This window comes from Talpa occidentalis, unplaced genomic scaffold (genome assembly GCF_014898055.3).
Source record: "Talpa occidentalis isolate TD23 unplaced genomic scaffold, MPIMG_talOcc4v2.1 talOcc4.5, whole genome shotgun sequence".
Taxonomy (NCBI): Eukaryota; Metazoa; Chordata; class Mammalia; order Eulipotyphla; family Talpidae; genus Talpa; species Talpa occidentalis.
The window spans coordinates 95,466,697-95,477,701 of NW_023604861.1; the positions used below are offsets into that span (position 1 = coordinate 95,466,697).

Sequence of the window (11,005 nt, forward strand, 5' to 3'; positions counted from 1 at the left end):
TGTTCAAAATTCCCAAAAGATAGGAATGCTATGATTCTGTAATTTGTGTAATTGACTATTTTTGGTTTTATGTAAAAAAAAAATGAAGACTGCTCTAAAACAAGAGGAGCTGAAGCAATTCCACCTACTACCCCCAGGAGGTGCTGTTACATCCTAGATCCTCAGTGACCCTAGAAATAACACTTGAGTTGTCTGAGAAATTGATTGCCCAAAGATCAGTGACAAGGGTGACTCAGATTTCATATGTATTGAGTGCATCATTTTCTGAGATATTGTCTGTGTTTTTACAAACAGATTGTTTTATTCCCAGACCAAATTTCCATCAGATTATTTTGGAGAGTGGCTCAATGCTCACACAGATTTTTCAAATTTTAGAGTTTTTTCATAAAGATGGAACATAATTTTATTTTTATGATTTTGCAACAAATATGTTTGAGTTCCTACTAATCCAGGTGTTGGGAAGCTTGTTTGCTTCCATACAACTGCTCAGAAGGTATTCATTCATCTCCCCAAGGTGAATTCTAATCACAGAACATAGTCCATTAAGACAAACCTCTATCTTCAGTTGTAGATGCATTAATTTCTGGTAACACAAACTAGTCACTCATTTCTAGTACCATTTTCCCTCACTACTAAATCCTGGGCCATTGGAAGTTTGTAGTGAGATTTTAATTCTCTGTTGAAGCAAATTCAAGCATGGAATATTAGCAGTGACTGACCTTTGCCCTTGAAACTCAACTAGAGCCATAACCCAGTTTCTTTGGGTTTAATTACAGCTGTCTTTATTAAATTAGTGGCATTTTCATATCTGTGTTGCTTCTCTAACCCACCACCAACTCCTAGTGGCCCCGTAGTATTGAATTGATGCCCTTGGCCAATCAAGGCATTCCTACTTCCTTTCCCTCAGGTAATAACATATTTTTCACAGACTCTAAGACCTATTTTCATAAATAGTTTTATGACAAGTAAAGTTTTAATTGATCACATGATTTAATACATCTAATTTCTTACATATTAATTTTCTTTTTCTTTTTTTTTTGCTTACTCAGTTACTTCATACCTTCAGCACCTCCTGTGTATCCTGGGACATTCTTTAACAGCAAAACACTCAGAGGTGAAGAATAGGGACCCTACTACCTCCTGCTGTCCACCTCTGTCATCACTTCGGGACTCATACTGCCCAGCACTCCTTTTCCATCTATGATTACCTGTGGAGTTGATCGAAGTGGGGCCCTTCCTGAGCTCTGGAAGTCAGAAGCAGAGGCCTCAATATCATCCATGGCACCTGCAGACAGATGTGTGGACAGAGTGGAGGGTTGGAGAATCACCTGCGAGGTTCAGGCAGCTGAGAGCATCTCCCAGTCTAGGCTTCCCGGGAAGGTCTGGGGACCACACAGTTGGGCAGCTTGTATCTCCAGCAGTAGATGCGTTTCCTTCTGGAGACACCAAAGAGTCACCCATTTCTAATATCAGCTTCCCCGATTTCCATATCCCAGTTCTTTTCCAGGTTGTAATTCAGACTTTAATTCACTGAATGAAAACAGTTAAGGCATGGAAGATCAGCAGTGACTGTCTTTTGCTGTATGAACCCCAACTGGTATTACAATCCAGTTTCCTTGGGCTTAATTACCTTTATTATCTTAATTTTTTTGTTGAGTAAATATTAGTTTATACCATTGTTTTCATAACAGCAGTGTAGGATCCCACCTTCAGGCATTGTGACCACTCTGTCCACCACCAGAGAATCCACAGTCCACTGCCAGAGACTCAATGCTCCCCACTTTCTTTGTTCACTGATCTCTGCTTCTCACCCCCCCTTCCCTGTGGTTGTCCTCATTCCACAACTACTTATATCTTTATTTAATCAGCAGAAGTATTATCAGGTCTGTGTTGCTGGGGGAGGTGGGGAATGAGGATTAGGGGTTGAGGGATCTCCTTGCCCTTCTGTTTAAACCTTCCAGTTATCTTCATAGCTTCACTGCTTCTTAGAAACTCTCTTAGCAGATGGAGCACCAGGAGGAGCAGCTGGGGCTGCTCAGCTTTACACATGTGCTTCCCTTGGTGGTTTTTGTTCAGGCTTGTATCACCGTGGGAGGGAAACCCCAATCCTGCTGACAGTAGTAAGTGGCAGCATCTTCAGGCTCCAGGCTGCTGATGGTGAGAGTGAAATCTGTCCCAGACCCACTGCCACTGAAGCGGGATGGGACCCCGGCTTGCAAATTGGATGCATGATAGATGAGTAGCTTAGGAGCTTTCCCTGGTTTCTGCTGATACCAGTCCACCTCATTGCTAACACTCTGACTGGCCCGGCAGGAGATGGTGACTCTGTCTCCTGGAGATGCAGACACGGAGGGTGGAGACTGGGTCATCTGGATGGCACACCTGGCTCCTGGATGGAAACAGAAAACACACCCACACTGTCATCCTGTCATCAGAGGACTTCCCTGAGGGCCAGGGGTCCTGCCCACCTGGGGCTGACCAACTCCTGGTGTTTCCTTCCTCACCTGGGAGCCAGAGCAGCAGGAGGCTGAGGAGCTGAATAGGGGCCCTCATGTCCACGCTGGGTCTGGCCTGGGACTGACAATATGGGTTGTGACCAGCCTACTAATAAGTCTCCAGGGAGGTGGAATATGTCTTGAAAAGATGCAAATGAGCAGGTGCGGGGCAGCCTGAGCACAGCTGCTGGGCTGACTCTCCTCATAACCCCTAGGGGCCTGAGTGTACAGTGCAGGCCCCGGGGCCTGTGTCCCAGGACTCACAGCCCTGGAGAACAGGTTGCCCCTGGGGGACACATGAGACTGGCCATCATAAATAATGATGATTTTTGACATTTTTGTTATCAAAATGCATTCTAAATATTTCCATAAATAGCAATGTTCCTTCTATTTAGGAAGTAATGATTAAATAATTTATCATGTGGAACAGATTGTGAAATGCATATGAATATGTGTCTAATGAAAATATTTGGGCTATTGCTGGTATCAATATTACCCCTATTATTGTTATTATCATTATTATTATTATTAGTAGTAGTAGTAGTATTGGTAGTAGTAGTAGTATTGCCAGAAAGTGTGTATGTAATTTTATGTGGGCAGGTATATGATCAAATTTCTTTTTCTTTTCTCCATTAATTTTCTGCAGATCATATTCTGTCTCAGGCTTGTACTAAAATAATAAAGTGATTTTAACTTTATTTTAGAGCATTTTATTGATTAATATCAAATTCTTTTTTAATAGTCTTATTAAATAACCAATTATTCCCCAGAAAATTTTGAGTTATACAATTTTTAGCCTTCATGTCTTTGTGGGTTCTAGTATAAAAACATATCTATCTTAAACACAAATTATGTCCCATTTCCTGGGACTTGACATCACAATGTGTCAATAAAATCATGATATTTCCAAACTTATTAGCAAAATTTGCTCAAACTTTACCAAAATATGGAGATCATGTATTAAATTTTCAGTTATAATAAACAGAAATTTCAATTTATACTACATAAATAGAAGAGTGCTTATACAAAAGAATATCCAGCGTGGCAAGCTGAAAGAAAGGCTTAAACCTGTGACTTAATCATTTTAACTGTCAGATCCAAGTTCTTCCTGTTTCTCCACTCTGGCCTTCTTTTTCCACCATCAGATTAAATGTAGATTTACTGTAAGACAAACATCCCACAATCATGTGCTTCTTTATCAGGTGTGGTGTCCATTCCTCACATTCCAGCAGCTTCTGAATTCCCTCCACATGGTCAGGCTCAGGCACTGGCCATCCTCTGCCAGGGCACTGCAGCCACAGTTCATTGAAAGGCTCTTCAGCTGCCCCTCATTTCATCCTTCAAACACGTTGGAATCAACATTCTCAAATCCAAATACTATTTGAGAACTTTGAAAGGACAGAGTTGATGCTTTGAAAGCAAGAATTCAAATGTCCTCCCTCCCACCTGTACTCAAAGAACTGAGCAAAGGATTACAGAAGGAAAAAATAAGAAAATTCTTCATGAGCAGTCACTATAAGTCCAAGGAACATGAAGGATAAAGACTCCCATTTCTTCCTCATCTCATGAAAACTTTTTTCCAAGGAAAAAAATGGAGGAGTGTGGTGAAGCAGAATGTGATTTTTAACTAGAAATAAATATTGAACATGGTGAGGGATGCCAGGGACATCTGCACAAGTGATATTTGTACATAGTGTCAGAGAATGACTTTCTCCTTTGAGATCTGTGTTGGATGTTTCATGTCCCAGGATGACTTGAAAGTCCCCTGTTCATGATTAAAGATGATTTGTATACTTGGCAATTAATGAGATTGTAATTGACTTTACTTTTGCAAAAATAGAAATATTTTAACAGTTGTACCATCCAGTTTCCTTTTCCTCTGACTCTGCTATGATGAGGGCTGAGGACAGACTAAATGGACAGGACACCCACAGCCCCACTCACTCTGGGCAAGCACCTGGCTCCAGGCAGGGACCAGAGGGAGCAGGGTAGGAGCAGCAGCCCAGAAATCTTACCTGTTTATAACCTAAGCATCCCATTCAAATCCAAGCTGCATGAGGTCAGTGTTTTGATTTTTGTTATAATGGCCTATGATGAGGCAAGTTGTGATACTGTAACTTTATATTTTCAGTTTTAAGTAAGGATAAATGGAAGTGCTTTAGCAGAGCGGAGGAGCTGAAGTTATTTCACTCTTCCTCCAGGAGGGGTATAAAAAAATCAAGGGTTTTTATGGTGGTGGACTAAGGTTGATTTGATGCTGGTTGCACTATGTTGGTGATACCTGATGCGGGTATCCAAATATCACCTCAATTAAAATCATTCAATTAATTAAAGAATCAAAGCCCTCATTTTCTGAGGTAGTTTTTGTGTTGAGGAAAATATGAGGGATTCCTCTGGATATAGCCTGATGCCCAAGAGGAACATCAGAAATGCATTTAAAAAATCAAAAACAAGTCTGAGATGGAGCTATGAGTTTATTCACCGTGTCCTCATTCTGTTCAGTGACTTGAATATGTTCCATGAGCTGATACCAGTCTTATAAATATCGAGTCACCTTTGAAATTCATGCTCATAAACACATACATCCCATTATATTAACAAATTTAGGTTTCAAGTTGGCTGCAATTGTGTGAAAGGGAAAGTGAATCCTAATAATATTTCACATTAGCAATTTTTTTTTTCTGGACTTTATTTTCTTTTATGTTTTAAGCTGATTTTCAGACTCTTCTCAGATCCAATCACATTCTCTGGAACAAAGATGTTTGTGCAACCTTTCCATTATCTGTCCTTACAGCTCACTGCACGGGCACCCTTTGTGATCATACTCTCTGAAGCTTCTGGAGGCAGCAGGCTCCTGGGCTGACTGATCAGGGCTCTATTGATGGGGTTTCCTGGCCCTGCAGCCTGAGTGTGTCAGACACAGGAGCTGCAGCAAGATGGTGCCATAGCACAGCTCCTCATCTCCCTGGTGCCCCCTGCAGGAGACAAGGAAAATCTCATATTAGCCACTGGGAGTGGAGGGGACCGGAGGGGTGGGGGGCACGTCATTTAATCACTACAATTATATTGTAATAAAATTTATGCCTCATCTTTGAAATCAATAAATAATGTAGCGGATTGACTAGCAGCTCTCATATTAAAGCTCATAATCCTGCAGGGAGAAAAGGCATCCCTCCACGAATCAGTGGAACTTGGGATGGGTTTGCTATTTACCTCTTTCCCTCTGAACCTTCCCCAGAACACATCTCTAACTAGCTCCTGTGACACTGATGATACCACTGGATTCCGGACAAATTCTAAGCAACAGGGCATTTGCATATCAAAGAAAAAGAGCGTGTGCCACCACACACATAGACATGTACATCCCCATGCGGTTTTTATCAAGGAAGTCTGTCAACGATTCCTATATATTTACAGTAATTTTTTAAATTTTCTGTATATATATATGACTTAACAAAGTTTCATTGCTATGAACCCAGGTTAGCTAGATACTTGGAGGAACGTTTAAGAATATCTGGGGTTCAACCCCTATCTTAAAAACCTGAGAGTGATAACACTGGGTTGTCAGCTTCCCAACATCGCTATCATTTCTGGAAACACATTGCCAAGAACCTTTTTACTTTCTGTTATTTCTTGCAGAGTCCCCTGATGAGGGTGTTGCCCTGAAATTGGAAAGTCAGAAGAGGAGGTGTTAATCCTCTCTCTGAGCACTCACAGGCAGGTGTGTGGGAGGAGCTGACAATGAGAGAATCACCTGGTGAGACCCTCCAGGCAGCAGGGAGCATAGGGGCCTCACCTCCAGTTTCCTGCAGAAGGCAGAGTCTGGGACCTACGTCACTGCTCTGACTTCAGGGAAACACCATCTTTCCACTTCTGGCATTGTTTCCATTGTTACCATATCCACAGACATACGAAATGATACATGATTTAGTTCTATATTATTATTATTAACAAATAATTCCTTGGACTAGATAGGATGAGTTCTCTTTTATGCTAGGAACCCTGGCTGATGCTGTAACCAGACTCCTCAGATATAAGAATGACTGTCTTTTTTGAATTTATTGTCCAGCTCATGCTGCTTGGCTGGGGAGGAGGAACATTTAGGGTTTAGAGGAGCTTCCCCATCATCTCTGCCTATATCTGCAGTATTCTTTAAAGTGTGGCTGCATATGAGATGTGCTCTCAGCAGATGGGGCATCAGGAGGAGCAGCTGGTGCAGCCCAGCCTCACACATCTGCTCCCTGGGTGGTTTATTATTATTATTATTATTATTATTATTTATTTTTTTAATAATAAATTTTATTTTTGTATTCCCCATACAATTGCAGCCCCCCATTCTGACCCCAATCCCTCCCCTCCCACCCCCGCCCCCTAAAAGTTTCTCTGGTTCATAGTTTTTTGTTGATTTTGATTTTCACTTTCTTATAGTTATTCGTTTTCCTGGTCCCTTATTTAAGTTTTCTAGATTCCTGCTATGAGTGAGACCATCCGGTATTTTTCTTTTTTTTGGCTTATTTCGCTGAGCATGATCCCTTCCAGCGCCATCCATGTTGCTGCAAATTGCATGTGTTTATCTTTTTTGAATGCTGAGTAATATTCCATGGTATATATGTACCACATCTTCTTGATCCAGTCATCTATTTTTGGGCATTTGGGTTGTTTCCAAAGCTTAGCTATTGTAAACAGTGCTGCTATAAACATAGGGGTGCAGGTATTCTTTGGAATTGATGTTTCTGTGTCCTTTGGGTAAATACCTAGGAGTGGAATTGCTGGATCATATGGAAGCTCTATGTTTAGTAGGTCCAGAAATCTCCACACAGCTCTCCACAGTGGTTGGACCAGTTTGCACTCCCACCAACAGTGCAGAAGAGTTCCTTTTTCTCCACACCCTCGCCAACATTTGTTGTTGCTAGTTTTTTTAATATGTGCCATTCTCACTGGTGTAAGATGGTATCTCATGGTAGTTTTGATTTGCATTTCCCTGATGACAAGTGATGTTGAACATTTTTTCATATGCCTGTTGGCCATTTGCATTTCCTCTTCAGAGAAGTTTCTTTTTAGCTCTTCTGCCCATTTTTTGACTGGATTATTTTCTTTGTTGTTGTTGAGTCTCATCAGCTCTTTGCAGATTTTTGTGATCAGTCCTTTATCATTAGTGTTGTGTGCAAAAATGTTCTCCCAGTTGGTGGGGTTTCTCTTTGTTTTTGTTATTGTCTCTTTTGCTGTGCAGAAGCTCTTTAATTTGATGTAGTCCCAGCTGTTGATCTTTGCCTTCACTATCACTGCTTTGGGTGATGTGTCTGTAAAGATGTCTTTGATGTGCAAATCACGTAGTGTTTCGCCTATATTTCCTTCTATGTATTTTATGGTTTCAGGTCTTACGTCTAGTTCTTTAATCCATTTTGAGTTGATTTTTGTGTATGGTGTGAGGTAATGGTCAAGCTTCATTCTTTTGCATGTAGCGACCCAGTTTTCCCAGCACCATTTATTGAACAAACTTTCTTTGCTCCAATGCATAGTCTTTGCTCCTTTGTCAAAGATTAGTTGACCATAAATCTGTGGGTTTATTTCTGGATTTTCTATTTGATTCCATTGGTCTGTATGTCTGTTCTTGTTCCAATACCATGCAGTTTTGATGATTATGGCTTTGTAGTAGAGTTTGAAGTCTGGGAGTGTGATGCCTCCATTCCCTTCTTTTTTTTTCAGGAGAGCTTTGGCTATTCGGGGTTTTTGTGATTCCATATGAATTTCATCAATAATTGTTCTATTTCTTTGAAGAATGACATTGAAATTTTGATTGGAATAGCATTGAATCTGTATATTGCTTTTGGAAGGATGGCCATTTTAATAATGTTTATTCTTCCAATCCATGAGCAGGGGATGTCTTTCCATTTCTTTGTGTCTTCTTCTATTTCTTTTAACAGTGTTTTATAGTTTTCTTTGTATAGGTCCTTTACCTCTTTTGTTAGATTTATTCCCAAATATTTGATTTTTTTGTTTCAATAAAAAAGGATGTTTTTTTTTTTCTTCTTCTTCAGATTTATTGTTTGTGTATAGAAGGCTACTGACTTTTGCGTGTTGATTTTGTATCCTGCCACTTTACTGAACTGATTGATGAGTTGAATTAGTTTTTCTGTGGAGTTTTTGGGGTTCTCTATGTATATTATCATATCATCTGCAAATAGTGATAGTTTGACTTCTTCTTTTCCTATTTGGATTCCTTGGATGTCTTTCTCTTGTCTTATTGCTCTGGCTAGGACTTCCAGTATTATATTGAAAAGCAGTGGTGAGAGTGGACATCCTTGTCTTGTTCCAGATCTTAATGGAATTGCTTTCAGCTTTTCACCATTGAGAATGATACTGGCTGTTGGCTTGTCATAGATGGCCTTTATGATGTTGAGGTATGTTCCTTGTATCCCAAGAATTTCAAGGGCTTTTATCATGAATGGGTGTTGCACTTTGTCGAAAGCTTTCTCAGCATCTATTGATATTATCATATGGTTTTTATATTTCTTTTTGTTGATGTGTTGGATAACGTTGATTGATTTTCGGATGTTAAACCATCCTTGTGTCCCTGGAATGAATCCTACTTGGTCGTGGTGAATTATCTTATGGATACATTGTTGGATTCTGATAGCTAAAATTTTATTGAGGATTTTTGCATCAGTGTTCATTAGGGAGATTGGCCTGTAGTTTTCCTTTTTGTGTTGTCCTTGTTCGGTTTTGGTATTAGTGTAATGTTGGCTTCATAGAACGTGTTTGGTATTGTCCCTTCCTTCTCAATTTTTTGGAAGAGTTTGTGAAGGATAGGCACTAATTCGTCTCTGAATGTTTGGTAGAATTCATTTGTAAATCCATCAGGTCCTGGGCTTTTGTTTTTGGGGAGGTTTTTGATTACCATTTCAATTTCGCTGCTTGTAATTGGTCTGTTTAGGTGTTCTATTTCTTCTTTATCTAGCTTTGGGTGATTGTAGAGTTGTAGGAATTTGTCCATCTCCTCTAGATTGTTAAACTTGTTTCCATATAACTGTTCATAGTAGTTACTGATTATTCTTTTGATTTCTGCTGTGTCCGTTGTGATTTCTCCTCTTTCATTGATGATCCTGTGTATTTGTGCTTTCTCCCTTTTTTCCTTTGTGAGCCTGGCTAGGGGTTTGTCTATTTTATTGATTTTTTCAAAGAACCAGCTCTTGGTTTCATTGATCTTTTGGATTGTTTTTTAGTTTCAATTCATTTATTTCTGCTTTGGTTTTTATTATTTCTTTTCTTCTACTGGTTTTGTGGTTTTTTTGTTGTTCTTTTTCTAGATCTTTGAGCTTTGAGATTAGGTTATTTCTTTGAGTTCTTTCTTGTTTCTTGATGTGAGCTTCTATTGCTATATATTTTCCTCTTATTACTGCTTTTGCTGCATCCCATACATTTAGGATATTGGTGTCCTCCTTGTCGTTCAATTCAAAGAATTTTTTAATTTCTTCTTTGATCTCCTCATTAGTCCAGTGGTCTTCCAGTAGTGTGGTTTTTAATCTCCATGAGGTAGGAAAGTTCCTTGCCTTCTTTTTATGGTTTATTTCTAGTTTGATGCCTTCATGGTCAGAAAAGATGGTTGATATGATTTCAATCTTGGTGTATCTGTTGATGTTTGTCTTGTGCCCCAGTATGTGATCGATCCTGGAGAATGATCCGTGTGCGCTTGAGAAAATGTGTACTCCGTTTTTTTGGGGTTTAGTGTTCTATAGATGTCTGTTAAGCCCAATTGCTGTAGGTCCTTATTTAGAGCTTTGGTTTCTTTACTTATTTTTTGTCTTGTTGATCTATCCATTGTTGATAGTGGTGTGTTGAAGTCTCCCACTACGTATGTGTTTTCTCTGATGTCTGTTTTCAGAGAGGACAACAGTTGTCTGATATATTTTGGTGCTCCTTCGTTTGGTGAGTATATGTTAATGAGTGTTATTTCTTCTTGAAGTATTGTCCCCTTGATCATAATGTAGTGACCATTGGGGTCTCTTTTTATCTTTTTGAGTTTGAAATCTGTTTTATCTGATATAAGTATAGCTGTTCCTGCTTTCTTTTTGGTCCATTTGCTTGTAGGATTGTTTTCCATCCTTTAATTTTGAGCCTATTTTTATCTTTTGTAGCTAAATGTGTTTCCTGGAGACAGCAAAAGGTTGGGTTTTGTTTCTTAATCCAGGCTGCAACTCTGTGTCTTTTTATTGAAGAGTTTAATCCATTTACATTTGGAGTTAATATTGATATGTTAGCATCTGTATTTGCCATTGTGTTTGTCTTTCCTTTGATTTTATTTATTTATTCTTTTAATAACTTTTTTTTTTTTTGGCCTTCTTTCATTGTTATTTGTCCCTCTGAGGTTCTGGCTTTAGGACTCCTTGTAGTATTTTTGGAGTGGGGTTTAGTTGTAATGAAATTCCGGAGTTTCTGTTTGTCTGGGAAGGTCCATATTCTTTCTTCAAAGAGGAAGGAGAGCTTTGCGGGATAGAGTATTCTTGGTTGGC

The 11,005-nt window shown here is 39.5% G+C and overlaps 1 gene segment (V, D, J or C); it reads right to left on the reverse strand.

The window, feature by feature from the left end:
• Positions 1 to 2,072: 2,072 nt before the first annotated feature.
• Positions 2,073 to 2,556, reverse strand: LOC119258603 (immunoglobulin kappa variable 1-6-like). The segment is given in 2 exon segments: positions 2,073 to 2,389; positions 2,505 to 2,556. Coding segments are annotated over 2 exon segments (366 nt in total).
• Positions 2,557 to 11,005: the final 8,449 nt, after the last annotated feature.